We start from the raw sequence: 26,436 nt of genomic DNA, 5'->3' as shown, positions 1-26,436 counted from the left end.
ATAATAATAATAATAATAATAATAATAATAATAATAATAATAATAATAATGATGATGATGATGATGATGATGATGATGATGATGATGATGATGATAATAATAAAATAATAATAATAATAATAATAATAATAATAATAATAAAATAATACTAATAATAATAATAATAATAATAATAATAATAATAATAATAATAATAATAATAATAATAATAATAATAATAATAATAATGAGATGATAATAATAATAATAATAGTAGTAGTAGTAGTAGTAGTAGTAGTAGTAGTAGTAGTAGTAGTATGTAGTAGTAGTAGTAGATTATTAGCATTCCAGCTAAGGTCACATGAAATCACTGTCTCGCTAAGCTTTACTTAGCACCTATACTTTCTGTCCTTATAAGGACTACCAGCCCATGAAGGGGACTGTCTGCCCTGCCTCCGGACGAAGTAGGACGAGCCTTGCCTTGGTGCCTCGTGATAAAAAGGACAAGCCCAGGTCTGCCTCCGGACGAAGGACGAGCCCTACTTAAGTAGTCTGGCCTGCCTGACGAGTGAGAAGTCTGCCCTGCCCTGGCGAGTTGAAGTTGAAGGGGACTCTCCGCCCGCCAGTCGAGCGAGGTGGATCAGCCTGCCCTGCCGTACCATAAGAGCGAGGGGGTCCTGTATTATCTATGGACCAGCCTGCCCTACCGTGCCAGACCAGCGAGGGGGACAAGCCTGCCCTGCCGTGCCAGACCAGCGAGGGGGACCTGCCTGTCCTGTCGTGTCAGACGGGCGAGAAGGATTTGCCGCGTCAGACGGGTGACCTATCTGTCTTGCTGTGTCGGACATCAAGGAAAACCGACCAGCGGAGTCGGATGTCTATTTATAGTAGCGCCGTATTGGCTTGCAGAGAGGGAAGACCGCTTTGGAAGTATCATCATGTCTACACTAGCAGCTTGGACCAACAAGGAGCTGATTGTACTACTACTACTACTACTACTACTACTACTACTGCTACTACTACTACTACTACTACTACTACTACTACTACTACTACTACTACTACTGCTGCTGCTGCTGCTGCTGCTACTACTACTACTACAATCACTATTAATGCTGGAGCTACTACAGTGTGCATGAGAGTGCGTATGCGTGGAAGTTGAAGGAGGGGTAGGGGGTACAGATAATAATACTCCCCGTAACGAGAAGCGAGAATTCCATTTATTGTGTGAGACGACGCAGACAACCTGTCTAGAGAAACGCACGGGCTACTGTGTAATCTGTGATGAAACGGGCCAAAGGTTCTCTAACGCGAGAGAACGTAGACATGCTGTTTATATTTTCTCACGTAAGAGAACGCAGACGCTACCGGAAGGAACTGTGTTTTCAGTCCCCAGTGGACTGAAAACACAGCCGTGTATTCAGTCCACCAGAAATAAAAATCTTAAAAAGGACCAAATATCGTATATAGAGCAGTAAAGTTAGGTGGCCCAAACGTAAACAAAGGTCGAGAAGCACGTGGCAAACCACATGTTCCTGTCTTGACAGCTCACGTTCCAATGTAAATTATAGAAAAAAAATAACCTTTAAAATTTGGCTGTTATGTGGCAAAAGAAACACATATTCATAAATACTCGATCACGCGTCAAATAGTATCTAAATATTGATTTTTTATTAAACAAATCGTAAAATTTATCAAAAATTACTGTCGGTCTATTTTTAGACCACGGTCAATCTCATTCTCCAAAATCAATGCGCTTGTGTGAACAAAACAAGAACTATTTGAAATCTGGTTTTCGGAATAATTTAGCCATATACAAAGAATTTAAATAAATAACTATTTTATTTGTACGTATTTGTTTTTAACTGACTGTGTATTATCTACAATTTGAACGACAAAAACGGGAGACCTGTTTTGTGCGCAACGTTGTCTGGTTGCTAAAGTTCCTAATCCAGGGTTGCCAGTTTGGCATTTTAAATGCCAGATTCCAAAAATCTGGCATTTTTGAAAACCGTTTGGCATTAGAAAAATCATTTGGCATTTGGCATTTTCATTTGGCATTTTCTTTTCTTGTATATTATACTTCAAATGACACCTTTTCTTAATTATTTCTAAACGCGTAAAAACAAACATCTTCACATTTCTTTTTCATTCTTAAAATCCAACCGTGGTGTAGTGGTTTAGCACTCCACTTAGTAGTCAGTAGGTAAATAATTACCCCAACAGGAAATTTAGTATAATTCAAAAAAAAAAAAACAAAAAAAAATAAATAAAAGAAAAAGAAAAGAAAACACGCAAGCCACCAGGATATGATAGTAAATTGTCTATCAAAAGTGAGTAGTTTTCTTAGTGGGGGTGGGAGTCAACAGACTTTGGCATTTTTTTGAGTGTTTTGGCATTTTTTGAGTCTTCCCCTGGCATTTTGTTGAAAAATAATCTGGCAACCCTGCACCAGAAAAGAATGGCAGTCCAACTCATGCAAAGGTAAGATGCCAATTTCAGTGTTTGAGTTTGTAATTTGTATCGATTGGTTTTGAGAGCAGGAAACGATTTAGTTCAATGTTAATCCATAATAGCTTTGTTTATTTGTTTTCATTTCACTTCGCAATTTGACTGCTGTCAGTCATTACAGTTACAGTTACAGTACAGCTTCATTCGCCGATTCTCACTTACTGAGTTTACGTTTCCTTCACTCATGTCTGCTTCGTGCTCATTCAGTGATTGATTCGAATACTCTGTGAGAGAACACACTTTTCGTAATTTATGACATTTTATGGGTAACGTTTACAGTCTAGAACGTGTGTCAGTGTCAGCGTCAGTCATAACTTGACCGAAAAACAAAACAGAAAGGAACAAAAAAAAAAGCAGACACCCCCTCCTCAGTAGTTGAAATCTCAACAAAAGTTGTTTTTTTTAATCCTCATCTTTCGTGGCGCGTAGCTTTCACCGCTTGTCATACTTTATTGACTCTCGCTCTTTCCTGACCTGATAATATATTTCGAAACAGTCTTCATTCTCTCATTATCTATTCATGACTGCAACTGGAAAAGGAACAAGACAAAGGGTCTCTGCCACCGATTTTCAATATCTTGTGTTGTTTGAGGGATTTAAGTTGGTAGCCGTTTTTGCCACATAAGACTTTTTGTTATTGTTTTTGCTGAGAGTCGATGGGATAAGGAATGGCAGAGAGGGAGGAAGGGGTGAAAAAATGAGAATGTCTGGGAAAAGAAAATGTCCCACTCAACCCCTTCTCGCATTTTTGATATTTGGCAGGTGTCAAACTACATGTATGACGTTTTGGATCTTCCAAGCCGTTTCGCCTTATTTGGTCGGTAGCTGTGTGAAAGAAAACATACAATTGTAAAATGCAGGGAGTGCGGTCTGATATTTTCGTCGTCGCTATGATTATTCCCAGACAGGGTCTGCCAATAACGAAAATTGGTTATTCCCAGACCGATAGAGGAAAAAAAAAACAATATTTTTTTATTAAAAAAAAAAAATAAAAACAATTTTAAGAAATTCATGATCAGAAACGGAACAAGGCCAAACAAAAAAGGAGAAAAGAATAGACTCGCTCAAAAAAAAAAAAGATTTAAAAAAAAAAAAGAGGGGGGGGGGGGGGGGGGGGGGGGAGCGATTGAATGAATCTGTGCAGCTAAAATGAGCAACGAGTTTCCCTTGGCTCAAGAGAAATGAAAATGAAAAAAACTGTGTTTAAGTTTTTGTATGAGTGTTTGGGGGGTCGTGGGGTTTTGTTACAGTTTTATACTTATACACATCCCTGTTAGTTCAATCTATTTTGGGGGTAATGATCAAGAGGGGCCTGGTCCCACAACTCTTTACGGATTTACCTTGGATTGAAATGAAAACTAAACCTCTCTGATTACTTTATATTACCTAATTGTATTTCATACGTTTTTTTTATGAAGAAGAAGCTTTTTAGGATTTTGTAATTCATAGGAAACACCATGATATGTGAAATGATGTCTTATCTAAATTTTGCCTGAGGAATGATAAGCCAACAATTTTGAAAAGCTCTCTCTATTGATCGAATTATCAAAAATTTTATTTGTGATCAGATATTTTATTTGACTTTAAAGTGAAATCTAGAGGCATTAAAAAATATTAAATGTTTATTAGACTTTTCTTATGTGATCAAAAAGTTAAATACAGGAAATACTGATCAAATGAGTTCACCAGAAGGTAAATAAAAGCCCATTTTTTAAAAGCTAATCGACATTGGTTATGTAATCTTGCCTTCGTGATCATAAATCTCTGATAAAATTAGACCTGACCCAACGGTTTTAACAACCTAGTGGTATCTGAGTTCCAGGTCCATTATGTTTTCTAATGTTTTTATTGAATATAAGCAAACCATTAAGAAATAGGTCATGTCTATATATTCAACATTGAATGGTATTTCTTCTTACATTGAAATAAGTGGTTCTTTAGAGTAATAAGGCTCATGGAACTGGAGTTATTTCTGTTTCTGTAACATGAAGCAACAGACCTTAAATAGTGCTTGATAACTTTCTTTAAACAATAAATGGTATTTCATCTTACTTTGAAATAATTGGTCCTTTAGAGTCATAAGGCTCATGGAACTGGAGTTTTTCCTGTAACATGAAGCAACAGACTGTAACAAGTGCTTGATGAACTCTGAATAAGTTGCACATTTACATTTTACTTGTAGAGTTAGATCCAGTTATTCATTCAAACATTGCTATCTTAATTTCAAATTGGCATTTAATTAATAATAATAAATATAAAGTTAAATAAATCCAATGATAATAATTGATAAAATAAGATAATTATAACTTTTATTCATTGGTTGGTCCATATGAATTTTACTTTATGATTTTGTGTGAGATGATATTGCTTTTTATGGGACCATGGAAAATGGTTTAGGATGCCATGCTTATCTTTTTTTTTCAGATCTAAATAATATTACAACAAGAATGAGTCTCTGCATTCCTTTAATTGTTCTGGAAGCATTGGCCTGCCTATACCATGGGAATTAAACAATTTATATTCAGGAAGAGGTATCATTATTATTATTATTATCATCATCATCATCATTGAGTCATATCCTTCAAGATTATCAAAATGGCTTTCATTTGTTACTGTATCTTATAGAGTTCCTCATATATCATTATGGACCCTTCTATGTTTTTTTAATGGAATTAATGTTTTTATTCTATATTCTTCATAAAACCTCTCAGCTTTATTGACCTACCAAGTATAATCTAGAGACTAGAGACCGGTGATTGAGAGAACAGGACCATATTTTGCTTTCGAGCGTTTCTTAATTTTAAAAGCAGCTTACTGTAGTTTGTAAAGATTTTAAAAAACTTTTTTCTAATGACAGCGTCTAATACACGTTAAAACCAATGCATTTCTATCCCTTTGTAATTTTTGGCAGTGGTATCTCCATTTTAATGGTATTGGCTCCTGTTTCTTTATACAAATGCCCTGTGAGCTTGTTATACACTCGAAAGAAACATTTACATAGGGAAGTCAAGAAGAATATAGCAAAAGAAACCCGCTTCCTTGGTTATGAATAAGAAATTTAAAAAGAAATAGGCAAATATCTCTTTATCTTGTCTACCATTTAACTTTCTAATTATTTTTAAAAGTTTATTATATCCTTTTCTATATTTATAATTTAATTTATCAACAAGATAAGAGTACTGATGAATCTATTTATGTAGCTGATTTGTAATGGTAGTAGAATTTGATAGATGGGACCATGTGATGTTGCATATCAGAACCTTTCTTAATCAAAGCTTTTGCTAAGGCTCTTAAATCACAGATTTAAAAAAATGGAATTACACAGTTTCAGTAATAATTATCAATTTTCTTTATTTTTTTTCTTTCTCTTTCACAGGATGAGAATACAAGCATACCTTTATAATGGAGAAACATCTTATCTATATTTTTAAAAATGATTTTCAGTTTGAATAACATGAATATGAATGAAATGACAATAAAAGTGATATAAATTTATAATCTGCTTTTAATTTATTTCGATTTCACAAGTTGTGTTATGGCCCTCAGATACGGCAGGACGGGTGAGACTGAGAACCAGTCCTCACAATAGCACTAGAGGTCTTGTATATGCAAGATGTGATTTCCATTGATGCAGTTTAAAGACTGTCCTGTTTTTATTCATTCTGGTGCACACTGTAGGTTTTTTGGGGTTTTTTTTTTTTTTGTTTCTTGTTTTAAAGAAAGATTCTTTGGGCTTTTTTCTTCAATCTAAGACTTGATTGAATTCTGACTCAATGCAAATCAACTTTGTTCCAACTCCAACTCCTCAATTTCAAATTACAATGAACTTGTGCGCCCTTCCTTCTCTGTTAACCTACAGGTTATTGGATATGCAAGTTTAATACATTTACGTCTACCACAATGATAGACTAGCAATTTATCTAAATATCTTGCATTCGTCTTTTGTAATAACTTTTCATTCTGGGTTATACATGAAAGTTAGCAATGCCGGGTTACAAAAGTACTTTGATATTAAAAAGATCATCATCCTAACATTCTAATCTTAATCTTTGTCATCTTACTTTTTTTTTATATGTTGCCAGGTGTAAGACTTATTAATTTTGCAAGTCATCATCATCATAGCTTGTCGCACCAACACCAAACTCACTCCACAGCATTGGGGAGCAGACTCTTAGGTCATGGTCAGTGCAGCTGAGCCCATCCTGGCATTCTCTAAGGATGTCTGCTCTGGGCATTCACATGTACACAAGCTAGTCTCAACCAGCCCCACTTTTTCATGCCACCAGTTGTTCTCACAAGTTTTGCCCGTGCTGTGTTCAGTGTTACCAATTCATTCCTGGGGAGCTCGGTTCCGTAGGACAGTTCTTCTCTCGGATCTCCAACAGCTTCATTTGCATGATTGTCCCACTCTGTGTGGAAATCCTGTATACAGCTGCATGGTCAGGGTTGATGCTTTCTTCCGTCATGAAGCTCTTTCTCGACTTCAGTCTACTTTTTATTGGGCTGTGGTCATGTTGGGGGTGCCTTGGGTCCATTTTCTGTTTATATTTCTGGGCTTTGGAAGCAGTGGCTCTTCGAATGTGGGGAGGTGCAATGCCAGCCAGCCGATGGAGGACTGGAACTGCAGTCGGTTTCAAGTTACTCTAATGATCCGGCAGGTGTTATTTTGACATGGCAGGATCTTACTCAGACTGGTGAGACCTTTTCGGCTGTTGAATAGCAGAGGGCTAGTATGGTTGTCCTGACTGTTTTCTGATCTGCTCCCCGTGTAAGTTTTTCTTCTCTTTTCTTAGGAAGTTGTTTCTTTTGGCCACCTTTGCTTTTGTTTTCTTTGCGTTCTGAGAAAAGGACATTGTGCGGTTTACGGTAACACTGAGGTACACGGGGAATGTGTTCTCCAATATGTCCCATTCCAGGAGATGTTCAGATTCCTGTTTTCTTTAGACTTGGCGGCTCTTTATATGGAAAGCACACTCTCGAGTTTTTCCTGGGTTAGCATTTTGTGAGTTCTTTAAATGTGGGCTCAGAGAGTGGCTCCAGGACATCCGTTAGTCTCTCCTCAATGGTCTTGAAATCAGAGGCCTGGGACGCGAGACACAGATCATCAGCATATAGAAACCCCTGGATGTTCTCGAACTGAGGTTGGTCATTGGTATAAACGTTGAAAAGGATAGATGCAATTACCGATCCTTGAGGGAGTCCGTTCTTTTGTGATCTGCTTTTCTTCCCATCCATTTCCACAAAAAAGTGATGGTTTGACATAAGGGATTTTATTATTGCAACTATTTTTGTGTTACGAGTTACCCTTGCAACCTTTAGGAGCAGTTTCCTGTGATTTACTGTGTCATATAGGCAGCTGCCAGGTCCACGAACACAGTTCATGTAATTTGTTTGTTCTCGTAGAGATGACTGATCCTACCTCAATGGCGGATTGTGATTTTGGTATGGGGTTGCCGACAGTTTTTGACATGTCTGGAAGACACAAATGCAGGGTCTGGGTTGTAGTTGTAACCTGTTCTCCAGCGAGCGCTTGAAAAGGATGATTCATGCGTCATAGAAGAGTGTCAGATTATATTGGTCAGCCCATTCCTTAACAGTATCTATATCTTCGTTGTTCTCATTGTATCCCCATTTGGTGCTGTGGCTGTTAAAGTCACCTATCACAATCATTGGTTTCTCACTAGTGGTGGATGTAACTGGCCACTTGAATGGCGTTGGTGGAGGTTTGTTGACAGATATCACATTGAAGTGTCTGCCTTCAATTCTGAGAATTTCCACCTCACTTACTGTCATGTCCTGGTTGTATGTCACTATTGATTTGTCTTTGACTTTGACGTAGTTAACGCTACCGTGAACCAGGGATGTTTAGTGCCACGGTCTTGTGCGTCTCTTGTAGACAGAGTTGCGTCGCTGGAGGCCGATTGCTACAACACACACAACACCAACATTTTGCAAGTATCTTTAACACTTTTACCATTAAACGGTGATATTGACAACAACAATAATAATAACTATTATTATTATAATATTATTATTATTATTATTATTATTATTATTATTATTATTATTATTATTATTATTATTATTATTATTATTATTATTGTTATTAATAATAATATTAGTAGTAGAGGTCTAGTAGTAGAAATAGTAATAGTAACAGTTGGACCAAGTACATAAATATGAATATTTATACAGTGCATTTCTACAGATTCAGATAGCCGTGAGCAATGCGCTTCACAATGTTTCATATTTATCCCCCCCCCCCCCCCCCCCCACTTCAACAAGCCGTATGGAACCATATTTCTTTGTCATACAGCCTGTTAAGCGACCCTTGTGTACTAAACCTGTCACTACCCGTCATTTCTGTAGCCAGATACTCATTCAATCGAGTGGGGTAAGCGGTAAAGTGCCTTAGCCAGGGAAACAACGCGGGGACCACAATTTTTCACGATTAGTCATCCATCCTATTACTGATCACACTTAGCATTGGCATTGCTCGACTTTGTGACAAGACGAAAACCGTACCGCTGAGCCATACGGTCCGTTAGTTCAGTCTAGTTTTGTGGTATCAGTAGGTAGTCCAAACTGCCCCGATAACGGGTTCTGGACGTAAAATGAGCTGATTTCCATCAAGTTCCCACTTAATCTTCACCACGTATTTTCATTGTAAATGCAATGATATATATATCAATAAAAGATCAATCTTTGATCTTTCCAATGATATATTTGGTTTTAGCATGCACAAAAAACTGACTTTGTGCTTTGATAACGAAATAGTCACTTGAGCCGTTTTTTATCGCTCGCCGAAAAAAAAAAATCATACCGCCTCAACGTAAATAGCCAGGCAAACTGCGCCGTTCGTTCAATCTCGCCCAAACTGGTTTCATAAGACACGTAAAAGAGGGCCGATTATTTTGGTACCAAATAGTAGTAGTTCTTATTTTTGGTTTTGAAAATATCGCATTTTTTATAACTTTTCAAGGCTAATTTTCATTATGATCAAGTTCTATTTGGTATTTTTGGAAAGCCGTATTTTTCCTTTTTATAAATACGAAAACAACACTAAAAAATGTCCAACGGCGCAGAATGCTTAAACCGAAAAACGCATCACTTTATGAATGAAATTCTTTTTCCCACCGGCCGGCAGCAGTATCAGACGTCTCCAATGGCTAACAAATAAATCTCGCCTGAATCAACGCTACCGTTCGAAATTTCTCGATACAAGGTTCTGACAGGTAAATAAATATATAATTCACTTATTAATATCATAAATTAAGAGGTATTAAGTTTAAATTTGTTTATTTTATTGTTTTATCCAACATCGTCCTCAAACCCATCTTCTCAAAATGGCTGAACTCTGGGTCCGTCTCAGAAAATGAAGAGCCTATTTATTTCTGATTTTCAGAATAAGCTGTGATACAGTAATTTGCTTTCTTCAAGCATTATATTTATTAAATAAATTAATTTTGTGTTACTGGCAATTAATTTTAAGCCACAAGAACGATTTTTACAACCCTTACAAATATCTAAGAAAATCCAAGATGGCGGACATCGATGATAGTAGTGATAGACAGACCTGGAGGTAGAGAATTATTTTCCTTGGCTAGATTATATATTTCCATTTGTGAGTTGTTTACTACTTCACAATAATGTAAATAAATATGACTTATTCATTTTTTATAGTTGACTCTTTATAAACATTATTTTTTTTCTTTTCATTGACTTTAGAAGGATATTCTGTTTTGCTGAGATTTTTTTTTTTAATTTATGTTTTTTATTGGAGTGAGTTTTTTTTTAAAAGGAAGAAACAAAATTCCAAAAGTGAAAAAATAAGAGAATATCGGTTTAAATTTAAAATGTCCTCATTTTTCCTAAACATATGAAAAACATTAATTTTGCTTTTACTTTACTTTGTTTTAAACAGATGATGACCAGTACAGGTCCCTTAAAAGGACATTCCTGGCTGTGGGAAAGGGGAGACGGGCAACCTTACCATCCGTCCTGCATAGAATGATAAATAAACCTTGGTTTTAGCTATTAAGACATGTCTTGTTCCATTATTTTGAGAAAATAGCTTCTCGGCCACCACTGGGTCTGGGTACTTTTGTCCAAATTCTTAAACTTGGCAACCTTTTTCCTCTCTTGAGTTACTGATAATGATCTTACAGAACTTATATATCACACCATTCAGATAGAGCTTTAAAACCTGATTAATTTGATATATAATATGTCATCCTATGTCAACAAACAAAAAAGTTACGACAGTTTGAAGTTGCGTCTTTTTCGCATGTTTCGGCAACTTTTTGGAAACTGCTTTTCTGTGATTTTTCTGAACTTTGAAAAGTTATTGTGGTAAAACTATGCTAAATAGCCTTCCCAAAAAAATTGGGCTTATTCTATGCCATCATATTTGTAACCACAAGCGATTTTAGATCTGTATCTATAGTAATAATGATTTTGGGGTACCCCAAACTTGGGAAATTTAGTATTTTTAACTTTTCCGTTTTCGGCCCAAAATCCATGATTTTCAAATTGCCATAACTTTTTTAGTTTTTGACCTAGGAAGACAAATCAAATATCATAGTAATCAGAATAAAAAGTTCTACAAGAAAAACATTGAATGGGTGTGTTTCTTGCAAAAAAAAAAATTCAGTTTGGACTACCTAGTATCAGTGGTTATAATACAGTAGTGGTAGTGCAGTTATAGTAGAAGTACGTAGTAGTAGTCTTCTGTTCAAAATGGTCATCTGAGCGAAGAGATAGGAGATAGATTCGAATTTACTCTCTTCATTGCATTGACCGTATGCTTTGACTTTGATCATTTGATACGCTGTAAAATAAAAATAAAAGTACGGTCCACCTTAACCAAAAACAAGCAACAATCTTAGTTTCCCTGAACATAGATATGGTTTTGTTTACGGGAGGAGGGGGAACCATGATTATGGTTTTCCTACAAAATAAAAGAAGGAGCATTTTGGCTATAAATAATATGATCGTGGCCTCCCTAGCTATCTCAGGCTCGGAGTAAACAGCTGGAATTTATTCACGACCAGCTTCAGTTTGCTGCCTTAGCAACATGTAAACAAAAAGTTGGTTGGATGCGCATGACATTACTAAAGGTCAACTGCAGCATAGTTCGGGTCATTTATAAAAAAATCTGGGTCACGTTTGACGTCAAATGTTATTGTTTACGTATAGAGCAGTAAAGTTAGGTGCCCCAAACGTAAACAAAGGTCGAGAAGCACGTGGCAAACCACATGTTCCTGTCTTGACAGCTCACGTTCCAATGTAAATAATAGAAAAAAATAACCTTTAAAATTTGGCTGTTAGGTGGCAAAAGAAACACATATTCATAAATACTCGATCATGCATCAAATAATGTCTAGATATGGATATTTTATGGAACAAAAGGTAAAATTTTCTAAAATTTATCAAAAGTTACAGTCTATCTATTTTTAGACCAGAGCAAATTATTGCGCTGGTGTGAACAAAACGAGAATTATTCGGAGCCTGATTTTCATAATAATTTAGCCTTATATTATTATTTCTGCAACTGTTAGATTTTATGTAAACATATTTTCAATACTGAAAGTGTATTGCCTACAACTCAAACTACAAAATTGGGAGACCTATATTGTGCGTAAATTATTCCGGTCCCTAACGGAAATCACCAGCAACTTGTTATTGTTTACGTCTGGGGCACCTAACTTTACTGCTCTATGGGGCACCTAACTTTACTGCTCTATAATTGATACCTTAATCGATAATGAAGACATTGATATTGACCCTATTAAAGGCATCATCCGAAATGGACAGGCAAATAATTTATGGCAATTCAACGGCTTAATAATATCATTTACAGCGTTTAATTTACTCTCGGGAAGTCTTGATTGAGAGTTGTTCGAAATCCGGCTCCTGAAATAGATATCAATTCTCGATACCGATATATCAATTATAGAGCAGTAAAGTTAGGTGCCCCAAACGTAAACAAAGGTCGAGAAGCACGTGGCAAACCACATGTTCCTGTCTTGACAGCTCACGTTCCAATGTAAATAATAGAAAAAATAACCTTTAAAATTTGGCTGTTAGGTGGCAAAAGAAACATATTCATAAATACTCGATCATGCATCAAATAATGTCTAGATATGGATATTTTATGGAACAAAAGGTAAAATTTTCTAAAATTTATCAAAAGTTACAGTCTATCTATTTTTAGACCAGAGCAAATTATTGCGCTGGTGTGAACAAAACGAGAATTATTCGGAGCCTGATTTTCATAATAATTTAGCCTTATATTATTATTTCTGCAACTGTTAGATTTTATGTAAACATATTTTCAATACTGAAAGTGTATTGCCTACAACTCAAACTACAAAATTGGGAGACCTATATTGTGCGTAAATTTTTCCGGTCCCTAACGAAAATCACTAGCAACTTGTTATTGTTTACGTTTGGGGCACCTAATTATACTGCTCTTAGCTTGCTGCCAGATGACCATGGGCCTGGCCAATTTGAACAAAATTGGTCACATAGAGAATATTGTTTCTATGATTAATTTAAATTAAAATTTATATCTATTTTTAATTTTACCTAGGCGGTTAGAATTTTTGTGATTATGAAAACGATGAGTTTTCCAAAGAGATCAGTTTTAGCATTGTTTGCCCATCTAAGGTTCTATTTGGTCACTTTTCACATTAATCACTGGCCTTGAGCACGCCCGTACCTTGAGGCCTAAGGCCTAAGGCCTTCATCCCCTTTCCCCCCCCCCCCCCCCTCCCACCCGCCCCAGTCTTGACTTTGTCATCTTTCAACATCCTTTCTTTCAAAACCATTCCGTGTCCTTTGTCTTGTAGAGCTAGTCCATTGTTCATTGTCTATCATTTGAACAGTGGCTACTCAGACGCATGAACCATCGAGTTCTTCGCTTGATTTGTATGTTGGAAGAAAGTTTAAAACTTTAGATGAATTCCTGAAAGTTCTCGAGCTAAGGAAAGGAAGAGATGAAACGTGGGTAAAAGCAACGGGTGGCAGCACTGTATCCTACGCAAATAAATTCATAAAGAATGATGAGCGGCATTATCCGGAGGGTCCTAGGATCAAAATAGGCATTTACAAATGTTTGCACAGTGGAACCAGTTCGTCAATCGCCAAGGAAAGATAGTTCCTGCAGCTTTACTATAATTTATATTGCTTTGTTCATGTACTACGTGTTGTTTTAAAAAAAATTTATTTGTTTTTTTTTGTTGTTGTTAGAACAGTTTATTTGACGGAATAGCAAAGTTGATTTGTCAATAAGGAGCTTTCAGTCTAGCTGCTAGGACATTGCTTTGCTCTTGGATCTATGTTATACCTACTTCTTTTCTCTGTCAAATTAGTTTCCCTTTGCTTTAAATTTTCATTTGGTGCGTTAGCAGGTAATTGCAGGCTTGACATCTGAGTGCAATTGGAATGGACTGTTTGAACATTATTATTATTATATTATTATTATTATTATTATTATTATTATTATTATTATTATTATTATTATTATTATTATTATTATTATTATTATTATTATTATTGTTATTATTATTATTGTTATTATTATTATTATTATTATTATTATTATTATTATTATTATTATTATTATTATTATTATTATTATTATTATTATTATTATTATAGTTGTACTTTTTATTACCATGCACTTTTCACTACATTTTGTCTTGCCTTTTGAAATAAGGTCGTTTAATAAATATTGGACTGAAATCAAACTACACACAACCTATTTGTTTAATCTTTTCCCTCATTGTTACTTTGATTTTATGTCACTCGTTGCATCTTTGTATTCTGATCTCGAATTCATGAACAGCCACTTGAATATAGGGGGATAATTAATTCCAATAGACATTGCTGTGAGATTTTGTCCTCGTCCTGGAGTACTGTGGGTGGAATTCCCCTTAGGGTAGGGGAAAGCTGACTGTCTTGGGTGGTTGTTGATTGGCCCTTTACTTTGCTGTCTTCCCCATCGCCCTTTTATCATTTATTCTTTCCATGTTCTTGTTCTGGAACAGAATTGAGACCATGTGGCTCCCCCTGCCTGGAATCATATAGTAGGAGAGAGATAGTTAAATGACTTTGCCAGCATTTGACATGTCTGTGAGAAGTGATACTTTTTTTTTTTTTTTTTTTTTTTTTTTTTTTTTTTTTTTTTTTTTTATAAATCATCTCTCTGACTCTGAGTCTTGATAAAATATGAGTATGAATAACCATCTAGTATTTATCTCCTTTTGACGAGAAACCCCGTCTCAATGTCTGTGTGTGTTGATACTTGGTGGTCATACATTGGGTAGACTGCTGCTGTGACATATTTAGGCTTTATTCTTAGGTGCCTGTGACCCAAGATTGCAGGCATTTTTTATGTTTTGTGTACATTTTTCTTTCATTAAAACGACCGCAAAACGTCATAATCACACACCCTCTCGGTGGACTCTTCATCGGTCAACATCCTGACTAAACTATCACTTTTTCCCTCTATACTAGACCATTTATTGGATTCCATGTCATTTACTGTCACCTCTACGTGTACAGTTCTTCGGGACCATTTTGTTTAGCCTGGGCATGGGATCTTGAACGAAACGGTACATATGTTAGCTTTTATAATAATTTGCATTTGCACCCATTTGAGTGTATGATATGCTATCTACGTAGGTCTTTTAAATGGCGAATTTGTCCCCAAGTGGTAATTGACCCCCCCCCCCCCCAATCATGAACAGGGAGATCACTTCCCATTTCCCCCCCCCCCCCTCGCCTATACGTTTTTGCTCCTGTCTTGGAATAAAATTACTTGGTCTTGTTCTGGCCCAGATCGGAGACCTTGGCTGATAGGAAAGCAGTTATTTGTGTAGTTAGTTTTTTGAGAGTATGGGGTTTCTCTCCTTGTAAGTCACGTCTTTGTTTTGTAATTTATGTAGGGTTGTATTTTTGTTGTTGTGTGTGTATAATGATTTGTAATCGAGTCTATCTGTTTCAGTTGTATCATGTGCTTGTGTCTGGTGAGATTTTTGGGTGATCTCAAACTAAGTACACGGATGGTCCGCTATTGGAATCTACATCTGTTCCCTTTTTGAACCATTTCCGTTTGCCTTATTGCATAAACCAAAAGTGTCCCAAGCCCGTAACCTTAACTTATAAATAAAAATAGGAGCCAAAAAAATTTTTTTTTTTAAATCGTGCGGGTGCAAGTAGCTACAAAGCAGTCCTTAATCTCTCTCTCTCTCTCTCTCTCTCTCTCTCTCTCTCTCTCTCTCTCTCTCTCTCTCTCTCTCTCTCTCTCTCTCTCCTCTCTCTCTCTCTTTCTGATGCTCCGCTCCCTTAAACATATTCAAGACCCTATGACTATAAAATTTTGTTCTCTTTCCTTTTTTGTTGTTGTTGTTGTTGTTTTTGTTTCGTTTTTCTCCGGACTCATATTGACACGTACAAGAAATGCACAAGGCAATAAATTTTGTCGTCTCACTGTGTCCTAAATTAGAATAATAAACTTAAAAGTGAGAAAAGTAAATAAATAAAAATGTTAAAAGTCAATCAAACTTCTCGAGTCACCAGGAATGGTGTCAACGTGTTGAAGTTGAAAATTAAGAATTTTTTTTGTTAAGGAAGTACAAAAAAAAAAAAATTAAGGAAGAAAGAAAGAAAATATGCCTAGAAAAGAGCTCGAATCCCTCACTCCACCCCACCTGGGTTACAGTTACGCTGTGCTAAGCAGCTGGCCACCTCGATTTCTCGCGCTAGGTCAAACAGCCCGTGCCGTAAAATCTCTTCCGGTGGACTGAAATCACAGCTGTGTATTCAGTCCACTGGTGGACTGAAAACACACTTCCCTACCGGAATGATCTTTAAAAGGAAGCGCTTTGTCCGTTGTACAGATAGGAATAAAAGTGAATTAAATTTAAAGTCAAATAGCTTATCTCTTCCGCATCATTTCAATTACTTTTAAAAACTACAAAATATATGATAATGTTAGTAAAAGAATTAAAAATTCAGTATATTCTTAAATGTTGTGGGCAATCTAGGTATTCAAGCTACTTTATTTTATAAGCGCAAGAAAAGAAAAATAAAGATAATATAATTTTGAAATGGTTCTGTTCCAAACAATTATTTGCCAAACCTTCATTGTTTATGACACTTAGCAACACTTGATTTCGTGGAAGTCGAAAGGTGGGTTGCGTTTGTTTTGTTGTTGTTGTTGGTTTTTTTTTTTTCGTTGCTTGATCGTCACTTTTTAAAAAATGCTTGATTTCGAAACAACTAATGTGCATGGACTGCATCTTCAACTAACCGTTATTTAGCTCAATCGACTCCCTCAACCAAGGTACCCCAATGTAAGCGAGCGGGGCCGTAACACCCTCACCCTCCTCAATAGTATAGGATGGACTGATTCTCAACTCATCATATTCATATCAGTATCATACATATAAAAGATAACATAAAAGCCCGAACATATATTATGAAATAACGCCATACAAGGCAGAAAAAAAAGCACAAGAAAATATCTAAATAATCAGATGGCAGCCCTTCCACTACAAAGTCGCTTCGATCCTCGATGGAATCGGGCTGATTTTTTCCTGACCCTTTCTTTCTGGCACTATCTACTGTGTATTAATCTTTTCAGATACTCATTTTCCCACAGAGAAGAACTTCCATACAAAGGTGCCTATCAGAAAAGACCCGTGATTGCACATGAAATAAATAAATATATAAATATTATATATATATATATATTATATATATATATATATATATATATATATATATATATATATATATTTAAATGCATTCATAGAATCATGATACATAACTATTCAATGGATTCAAACTTGAAATAACCGGGAGTATCGTATATATATACTCACTATCTCAATATGTGTAATATTTTGACAGTTAAGATCAGACTTTTTCCATAGGGAAGTATAGAATAACCATTAATATAGATTATATCAGGTGCTTTGAAAGACTTATATAACCATTAGTAAATGTTTCAAATTATACTTTTAAAATGTAATATAGGATTAATGTGAAAGGAATTTATTAAATGCAAAGGTTAAAAGAATAAAGAGCCTAAAATATGGATTACTTCCCTTGTTCTGATATTTTCAGGGATTTGGCGGAATATCTGGAGGAAAATTAACCAAAACTGCTGCTCTCTACTGGCTATAAAGACAGTTTAATACCAATAACATTTCAGCTACTTTTAATTGTTAATTTGGCTTCTTTTGCATGATACATATAATATATTACCTAAAGCTACAGCAAAACTTTCGAAGATGGCCACCCAGCTGTAGGCTATCTCCACTGCAAATCTAAATTGATAATCCTTTGCGAAATATCAGATTGTTTTATCTGATGATTGGCTTGGTTATGATTGTCACTTTGTTCTTAATTTATTTTGCTTCGGTCGATGGAGTTTGTAGATGACCACTGTGAGCCTGCTCATTAATGTTGGTTGAGACAGCAGCATTTCCAATTAAAGCACTTAACCCACCCTTGAACTGTTCAAACACTAACACAGAAGTCACCATAAACTCGTTTCAGTTGTTTATGAGTGTTTACGGGTGCACATCTCACTGTAGCAAGGAACTCAGTCACAGCACGATGTTTATTATATAATTTTTTTTGTGTGATTTCATCGACTGACATGTTGGAATAAGGGTTCTTTCAAAAATGATAAATTAGTATCAAGAAATAGCAGCTAAACAAAATTTGGTGATCCAATCGTAGAATGAATTATGCATATAGTTATAGTGATGTATAATTTATACTGGTGAGTTCAATAAAATCAGAGATATTTAATAGGTGTCAAAACTTTTCAGTCAAGCATACAAGATAGATTTGTTGTTTTTTTTTCCTTTGAATAAATATCACTTTAACTCCAAGTGAGCAAGTCAGTATAATTACTGTTATTAATTGGAGTGGGCGCCTGTATGTGGAATTTTAGCCAAATTATATGTTCTATTGCATCATTTGAAATGAAAAAGCATTCGAATGCGTCAGATCAAGCATTTTTCTCTCCTGTAATTAGTTCAAAATCTGAAAATGTGCATGAGTTTATAGATTTTACCATTAACTTATCATTGGTTTAGCCTTATTTTATTTTCCTGTTTCTTTTTCCAATGTTGCAAAGCGTTGAAATCTTTCTCCAAAATTATTTTCAGTGGGTTAATTATTTAATCCTCACTGGAAACTACCATACTACCATCGACAAATAATCATAGCTTTGTTCCTGAAGAAAAAAATTTACCAATGTTATTAAGAAAAAGCAATGGTTCAAAATTTTGCCTTAAAGTTCTGATTTTACCAGCATTTCATTTTTGACTAAGTTCCACATTGAGGACCCAAATATTGCTCTTTCTGATTTTTGAGAATTCATTAACAACGACAAATAGAAGCAAAATTAGCCTACAATAGGCAAAACATGGTGTTAGCTTGCTTGTAAAAAGCAAATGCACCCATTAAAGAGGAAAGAGAAAATGATTTGGAGAATGATAGACGACTGTGTGCCTATAAGAATAGGGATAGTTATTCTCTCAAAAGCTTATTCATAACCCTGTCTGTTATTAGACTGGAAGAACGTTAAACTACTACGACCATTATTACTACTACAATTACTACTACTCCTATTGCTGCTGCTAACACTACAACTACTACTATTATAACAACTTCTACTGATTCTACAACTACTACTACTTCTCTTCTTCTTCCCCTCCTTGTTACTCATCTTCTTCAACTGTACTAGCGAGATTTATTGTCGCTAAATAACGAAGAAGGTATTGACAAAAAAAAAAAGTGTACTTTGTAATGGCAAGGAGGTGATGACCAGAAAAAAAAAGATGTTTTTTTAAAAAGTGAGATTAATTGACATGTAAAAATGATACTTTAGAATTAATCACTGGGCATAGTTCTGATTGCCCATGGCACTGAAACTAAAAATGAATGGGTATTGGTTGAAGAAAGCTTCATTGATATTAACTTATTACATATTGCTTTATTTCAGGTCCATTAGCCCACAAAAATATGACTTCTCAATTTGGGACCAAGTATGAGCGCCCACTAAACCTGGCACAAAAAGATGTATTTTTCAATGGCAATGACAAGTCTATAGTGTGGACAAGCCCACCTCACCATGTCCCAACTTATCCCACTTGGACAGAATTGAGATCAGTGAGATATAATCCAAGACTCACTCGTAAAAGCGCTCAAGATTTTAAGGCTGAAGAAAACTGGACAGAGTATCATCGCCAGAGGCACACACCAAGTGGTGGGAAAGTTGTTTATCCTTTAGATGATTGTTGTTTGTTTGTTTTTAAGGGTTTTACAGCGCTTGCAACACATTTAGGTTATATCAGCGCCAGTAAAAAGGAAGAAAATGGGATAGTAAAAAGTTCTAGAATTACAATTAAAGCACCCAAGAAAATTAAGACATAGGGGAACTGGGAATTTTAAGGGTTTTACGGCGTTTGCAACACAACAAATAGGGATCAGATGTAGATTCCAAGAGCATACCATCAATGTACTTAGTTTGAGATCACCTATAAGTCTTATCCGGACACAAGCACAGGATCCAACAAAGAGGAATACACTCAAATGCTTACATTATACATTCAAAATAACAAACATAATAATACACAACAGAGAGATGATTTACAAGAGAAAAAAATATCTCCCAAAACAATAACAATGCATTTGACTGTTTCCTTCCCAGCCAAGGCCAAGACAAAACCAAGCAATCTCCTTCCAAGACAAAGACAGAAAGCAAATTGTAAAACAGCTATAAGGGGATAGAAGACACAGTAAGTGCCGCCCTGTTCACTATGGGAGGCCAGGAACCCCACCCAGGATGCCAGAAGTACTAGACCTTAAAGAGAAGATTAACAATTGCTGGTGGTGCTCTCCAACCACCCATTGTGATAATCACTTGAGCGGTTATTAAAAATAAACTTGTGATTTAACAATGATAAACTAAATTTGTTGTATTCACTTGAACCTCTGGGTGGACATACAGTGCACCTCGCATACAGCAATGTTTTTTGTTTTTGTTTTTAAGGGTTTTACGGCGCTTGCAACACATTTAGGTTATATCAGCGCCAGTAAAAAGGAAGAAAATGGGATAGTAAAAAGTTCTAGAATTACAATTAAAGCACCCAAGAAAAAGTAAGACAAAGGGGAACTGAGAACAAATAGGGATCAGATGTAGATTCCAAGTGCATACCACCAATGTACTTAGTTTGAAATCACCTACAAGTCTCATCCAGACCCAAGCACAAAATCCAATAAAGAGGAACACACTCAAATGCTTACATTATACATTCAAAATAAAAATAATAATACATAACAGAGAGATGATTTACAAGGAAAAAAATATCATCTCCCAAAACAATAACTATGCATTTGACCGTTTCCCTCCCAGCTAGAACTCCGGCCAGCCCTAGGACAAAACCAAGTAATCTCATTCCGAGACAAAGACAGAAAGCATGTTGGAAAACAGTTATAAGGGGATAGAAGACACAGTATGTACCTCCCTGCCCGCTATGGGAGGTCAGGATCCCCACCCAGGCATACAGCAATAATCTCGCATCCCCCTCCTATTTGACACTACTAAAGCCACCTTGCTTTCTACAAAGTTCATAATCACACTCCTTGGCTACAACTAAGTGTAATCGAAACTGAATAGCATGCTGAATGGGGACAAGACTGACATTTAATAAAATCTTGCATCCCTTTCCATACTCAGCTATATTACACCCCGCCAATGTCTGGTAGACCACTTTCACATTATAATACATAAACAATCAGTGTTTTACTCATCCGTAATAAACAGAAATCAATTCACTGAATGTGAGGTGATTCTCCTTTTAGCACATAAAAATCTCAATCTCATCACAGTTCATTGCTCCAACCCAATTTTCTTAAGTATTTTCTTATAATATATAGTAGTATTTTATCCTTGTAAAGCGCTTTGAGCACATTTAGTGGATATTGCGCTATATAAAGCTCAATTTTATTATAATTAAGTATAGGCAATTGCATTAAGATGTGTATTAACGTCTACAGAATAAGAATTGATGCATTTTAAGTTTTATTTAAAGTGAGTCTTTTTTTTTTTTGAAAGAAAGACAAACTATCTCAAATAATTTAGCTATTTAAACTAAAATTACTACCAGAGTAAATAAAGTTGGTTGCTTATCACTCTTTAACAAAAATGATAGAATTATTATTCCTTCACAGAAAAGTCATAGACCACAGAGCTGGAGTTTATATCCAGTTTCTGCACATTTAAATGGACAATAATAAATGATTGCTACCCTTTGGCCAGAACTTTGGTTTATTGCAAAGTACTGTCCATCAGAACTAACAAAATCAGCTATCTAATCATTAATCCCATCATTGTGACTAAAGTCGAGGATTGATATTTGTTATAATTCTATTTTTGCCCATTCCGTTTCCAATTACTAAATATGGAGTATCTGGGTCCAAATGTATGAAAGGTTCCACGCATTAAATGGAAAGACTCCTTTGACGCCATTAAGCCTTAAAGACAATTTTTTGACTCAAAACCCAATTGAGTGAATGAATTTTTAATCTGACTCAATCCCTTGATTGGTGACAAAGTAATAATTACAAGGATGGAAACACAGGGGACTTTCATCGAAGTGTTGCGACTTATGCGCATAAGTTGGTGTGATTTGATTTTCGTTCTTTCATAGAAACCACCAAGCCTTGAAAAATGTTGTTTACGTCTAAGTTGTCCTTATAACAGTATTTTAATCAATAGTTCCTAATCTGACAATAATATTTCAGGTTACTATGGCCATTCTATTGGAACAGCACCATCCGGTGTGCCTGCCCTGAGGCTGGATGGTTATACAAGGCACATTGCTGGCATGCCCCCAAGAGACATTTTCTTGAACCGCTGGCCAAAAGCTGACAGCTGGATGCAACCTGCCCGAGCTCCACGAGGAGAGTACTATGGATATTATCACGAAGCCATTGAGTCTGAGCGCTTCATGAGAGACCGATTAAGATCAACACATGAGAGAATAACTCCATTTGACATTCCAAAGGTCACTAATCTTAATTGTAAACAAACTCACTATGATGTCCACTGTGACCTGGGTGGTGGCCTGGTTTGATTCTATTTTAAAAGTAGAATAAGGTCGGACATTTTGTCATGGCATATTCAAATCCAAATGAGAAATAATTTCCAGGCTTGGTTTTCTTTCATTGCAAGCAAGCGCTTTCTTCTGTGCCATCCCCAGTTTCAAACAATTTTTGTTTAATTTATACCGCCATCCAGGGCTTGAACATATCATAGATAATACCTAAAAGAGTCGTCATAATGGTCCATCTATCATCATCAGTGGGGTATTTTTTCAAAACTTGAGACAAACTTTTTATAAATATTCCAACACTATATTATTCTGATTTCAAAATAGTTTATTAACAAGACTTTTTGCATTGAAATATAACTCATTATTTAACATCAGGCATTGCAGACTTAACACATAACTTATAGTTGTAGTGATTTTTCAATGAAAGAATGAGTAACAAAGATTTTTCAGAAAAAACAATCACTATCATTTATAAAAACAAGGAATAGTGAAAACACAATTTTGCATTTAAAATAATAATTATTTAAGCCATATGATAATAAAATGAAGGAATAATATTTTTCCCCTCTGAAGCATAATATGGTCATTCTTCAAGTCACATTGGTGAAAAACTTTTTAATAAAATCCGAACAGTATTATTTTTTTGAGATTATCCATGTACTTTGAAATCTCACATCTGAAGTAAATAAGAGTGAAATAAACCTTTTTAATCATCTGTTGAAACCATGGTTGGGTTATTTATTTGAAAACAGTTAACATAGCCATTGTGTACCAGTACCAGACATAAATTGTAATAAACAAAAATGAATATAACAGCTTAAAAAAACAACACAATACCAAACACAGAAAACGTTTCAGTTTCCGACTCAAAACCCTTCTTCAGCCAACAACACAAAACAATAAAAACATAAATACATTAATAAAAGACCAGATCGACAACTAAATATTTCGTACGTTCTTTTTGTTGAAGAAGAATCTTGGAATGTAAACAAAAGGTGCGTTCGCTAGGTAACTAAGAGTGCCAAATTGAGCAGAAAATGAAATGCATAAAATTTTGTCCATAAAAAAAAGGGGGAATACGGGTAGAGTAGAAATAGGTGTGAAATGTATTCGTTGAAAGCAATCCAATAAAGCGTGAAAATAATAATCCAGAAATATGACGAATGGACAGTGATCCCTTAGAAATGGAGTGACCATGAATGTGAGCTAATCTTTAAAAATATCTACTTCAACTCCAACGATGAATAAAATAACACAAACCCTAGAAACCAAAGATGTAAGAAATACCACAAAAACGATAGTCTAGTTAGGGGAAATAAATGAACCAAAGTAAAGATAATACAGCAACACCATGAAAATGAAAGTTATTTTTAATGTGATAAAACTAAATTTGACCATGTACGAATGTTCATTTTCACCCTGAAAACTTGTAAGATAATTAAGAATGAAGGCATGATTGTTTTACTATCATTTAATAGTCTTATTCTGTTGAATAAAAAGGAAAAAAAAACAAAAAACCTTTTAGATAAGACAAACTGGCTTACTAGATTGATGACAATATCAAAATCATACAAAGAAAACTATTTGAATAAAAACAATTCTAAATGATACCCATTTATTTCGGACTGCACCATAATTGAACCTTAATTCTTTAGCAGAAAGCAATAACCACTTCTTGCTTTAATCAAGATATGGCCACAAGCAGACTTGGGGTGCAAAACATAATTTTTGCAATACAAATTTACTTTTTTACAATCACACTAACCCTTCCTAATTCCGCTAAAACAAGTTAATTTTTAATTATTTGTTTTTCTACCATTTATGAAATACTGTCAAATAAGGTGAGAATTTTGCCCATATGGGTTTGGAGCATTTTGATTATTCTCAGTCTTATTGCAATTATTTTGCTTGTTAAAAGACTTCATCTCTTATCAAAAGGGATTACTACCACGAGGCTATATTACTCAAATTGGTCTAAACCCAAATTGGCAAAGATTACTCTTGAAGCAAAGCCACCCCATTTTTCAGTATTAAAACAAGGTCAAATTTTAAATAACAACAAGAAATGGGAGTGAGTAGGAAAGTGCCAGAAGACAATAGAGAATAAAAATTTTGCAGCAGCGATGGAGACTCGAACCCACGACTGAACTGGTACAACTCCGCCTGGCCTGGGAAAGCGTGACTCTACCGTATGAGCTATCCACGATCCAAAACAAGATAGCTTTTAACCCTCGTCTTTTATTAGAGCCTTCTCTCCCTGACTACTTGAGGTCACGGGTTCAACTCACATAAACGCTGCAAAGTAGTTGGCCAGCATTTAAGCTTAATAGCCAATATTCTCAACACAAACACGTAACATAGAAACGATTGAGACAAATTTTTTAAAATGGTGAACACACTTCGTAGAATCAGTCAGAATATGCTGTGAATGTGTGACTCAAATCTCCCAATGCTACCCTGATTTCCCATGGATGAAAGACATCCTTCTATTGGTTTACACTTCAGTGATGAACTGAGCCAAACAGGCTTGTTGAAGTAGTACTTGGGGAATTCCATCCGCGACAAGTCTCACTTTCACTATTATACACATGCGTAAATTCACAACTTTATTGCTAAGCTACAATCTGGCACTATGACAATGCACCATTTCACAGCTTTGATTTAACTGGTTGATAATGACAGAAATACATTTAAGGTTTATCGTTATGTAAACACTTGAATACTCAGAGGAGATATTTCTTGTTACTTTCATTGAGACTTTAGGGTGTTTGTACTTTGAAAAAAAATCAGAATCTGTTTATAAGCAGGGTCCAGCTATTAGCATTCACTGCTTTATTCCCAGCCAAGGGCCCTGCTCATAAACAAAGACTGCAGCAATTGAAAAAATAAATTCAAAACATTGTTAATATATGCTTATTTTATCTGACATCAAACAGTTGTTTATCAATTTGTTAATAAAACAGGCTTGACATCCACACTGATTTTCAATCCAACACTTGCTAGCTCTGCTGCCAGATAACGAAACACAAAGGGAACTGAAAGCTTGTGAATATCTTCACGCTTGTGGCAATGTTGACAAACAGTCTGATGTTCAAATTTGGCATTCATTGATCTGCTCTCATCTTCAGCATATCTCATATACAAGGGTGAGATGATGCTCTTGCAAGCCGTACAAATAAAAGCCTGAAAAATCATTTACAAAACCTATATTAGAGTAATCCAAAAAACAAATATTAACCATTTTCAGTTTTACGAAATGAAGAAATAGGGAGGATCAGATATAAGTTCTTGGTGTTGACAGGCCTTTGAATAAAAGTATATAATCTGGAAGACAAGATAAATGTCTTCATGAAGAAGAAATACGATCATGTAAAATCAAATGTGTGAACACAGAGTATATAAGAAATCGCTCTAATAAAATATAAACAAAAAGAATTTTTTAAAAAAACACAAAATGAAACAAAACAAAATCCTTGACTATTGATTTTGTTTTGTTTTTAAGGGTTTTACGGCGCTTGCAACACATTAAGGAATGGATTCGAAGAGTGACTGAAGTGAAGAATATATCAATTAAGATGAGAGAAGATAGACTGAAATGGTTTGGACAAGTTAAGAGATGAAAGAGGGAGTATGTGGGAAAGAAGTATTAGATATACAACTAGTGGGAAAGAGAAAAAAAGGGATGCTATGCTCGAAGATGGTTTGATAGGGCAAAGGACAATATGAAAGTACTGGGCCTGGAGGAATAATAATAATAATAATATATCTTTATTGTCCCCAAAAAAGTGGCAATTTGTCA

The 26,436-nt window shown here is 35.3% G+C and overlaps 2 protein-coding genes and 2 long non-coding RNA genes across 5 annotated transcripts in view; 3 read left to right on the top strand and 1 right to left on the bottom strand.

Moving 5' to 3' along the window:
• Positions 1–2,424: 2,424 nt before the first annotated feature.
• On the top strand, positions 2,425–5,988 carry LOC144963812 (uncharacterized). The gene is made up of 3 exons (XR_013643716.1): positions 2,425–2,463; positions 4,915–5,021; positions 5,867–5,988. It is a non-coding gene; the product is annotated as an uncharacterized LOC144963812 (long non-coding RNA).
• A 3,609-nt stretch (positions 5,989–9,597) lies between these two features.
• LOC144966204 (uncharacterized) lies at positions 9,598–10,531 on the top strand. Its single transcript, XR_013644172.1, has 2 exons — positions 9,598–9,725; positions 10,415–10,531. It is a non-coding gene; the product is annotated as an uncharacterized LOC144966204 (long non-coding RNA).
• Positions 10,532–16,608: 6,077 nt separating this feature from the next.
• On the top strand, positions 16,609–23,360 carry LOC144966203 (uncharacterized). Of its 2 annotated transcripts, none has more exons than XM_078902370.1 (3): positions 16,609–16,689; positions 19,523–19,786; positions 22,327–23,360. In XM_078902370.1, the coding sequence occupies exons 2-3, from the start codon at positions 19,543–19,545 to the stop codon at positions 22,656–22,658; spliced, it is 576 nt and encodes a 191-aa protein (XP_078758496.1). In that variant the 5' UTR covers positions 16,609–16,689; positions 19,523–19,542; the 3' UTR covers positions 22,659–23,360. The 2 variants fall into 2 exon arrangements, with proteins under 2 accessions (XP_078758496.1, XP_078758497.1); XM_078902371.1 differs by lacking the exon at positions 16,609–16,689 and adding an exon at positions 16,767–16,853 and having other exon boundaries at positions 22,327–22,790.
• The window catches only part of LOC144966202 (DNA-directed RNA polymerase I subunit RPA2-like), a 41,089-nt gene continuing 37,597 nt past the window's right edge, over positions 22,945–26,436 (bottom strand). The window contains exon 31 of the mRNA XM_078902369.1: positions 22,945–25,820. Coding sequence (XP_078758495.1) covers positions 25,581–25,820 — 240 coding nt within the window. The 3' untranslated portion in view covers positions 22,945–25,580. The remainder of the gene's footprint in view (positions 25,821–26,436) is intronic.

This window comes from Berghia stephanieae, chromosome 2 (genome assembly GCF_034508935.2).
Source record: "Berghia stephanieae isolate SIO BIC M18660-M18661 chromosome 2, UCSD_Bste_1.3, whole genome shotgun sequence".
NCBI classification, from domain to species: Eukaryota; Metazoa; Mollusca; class Gastropoda; order Nudibranchia; family Aeolidiidae; genus Berghia; species Berghia stephanieae.
This window is presented reverse-complemented; position numbering and strand designations above follow the sequence as displayed.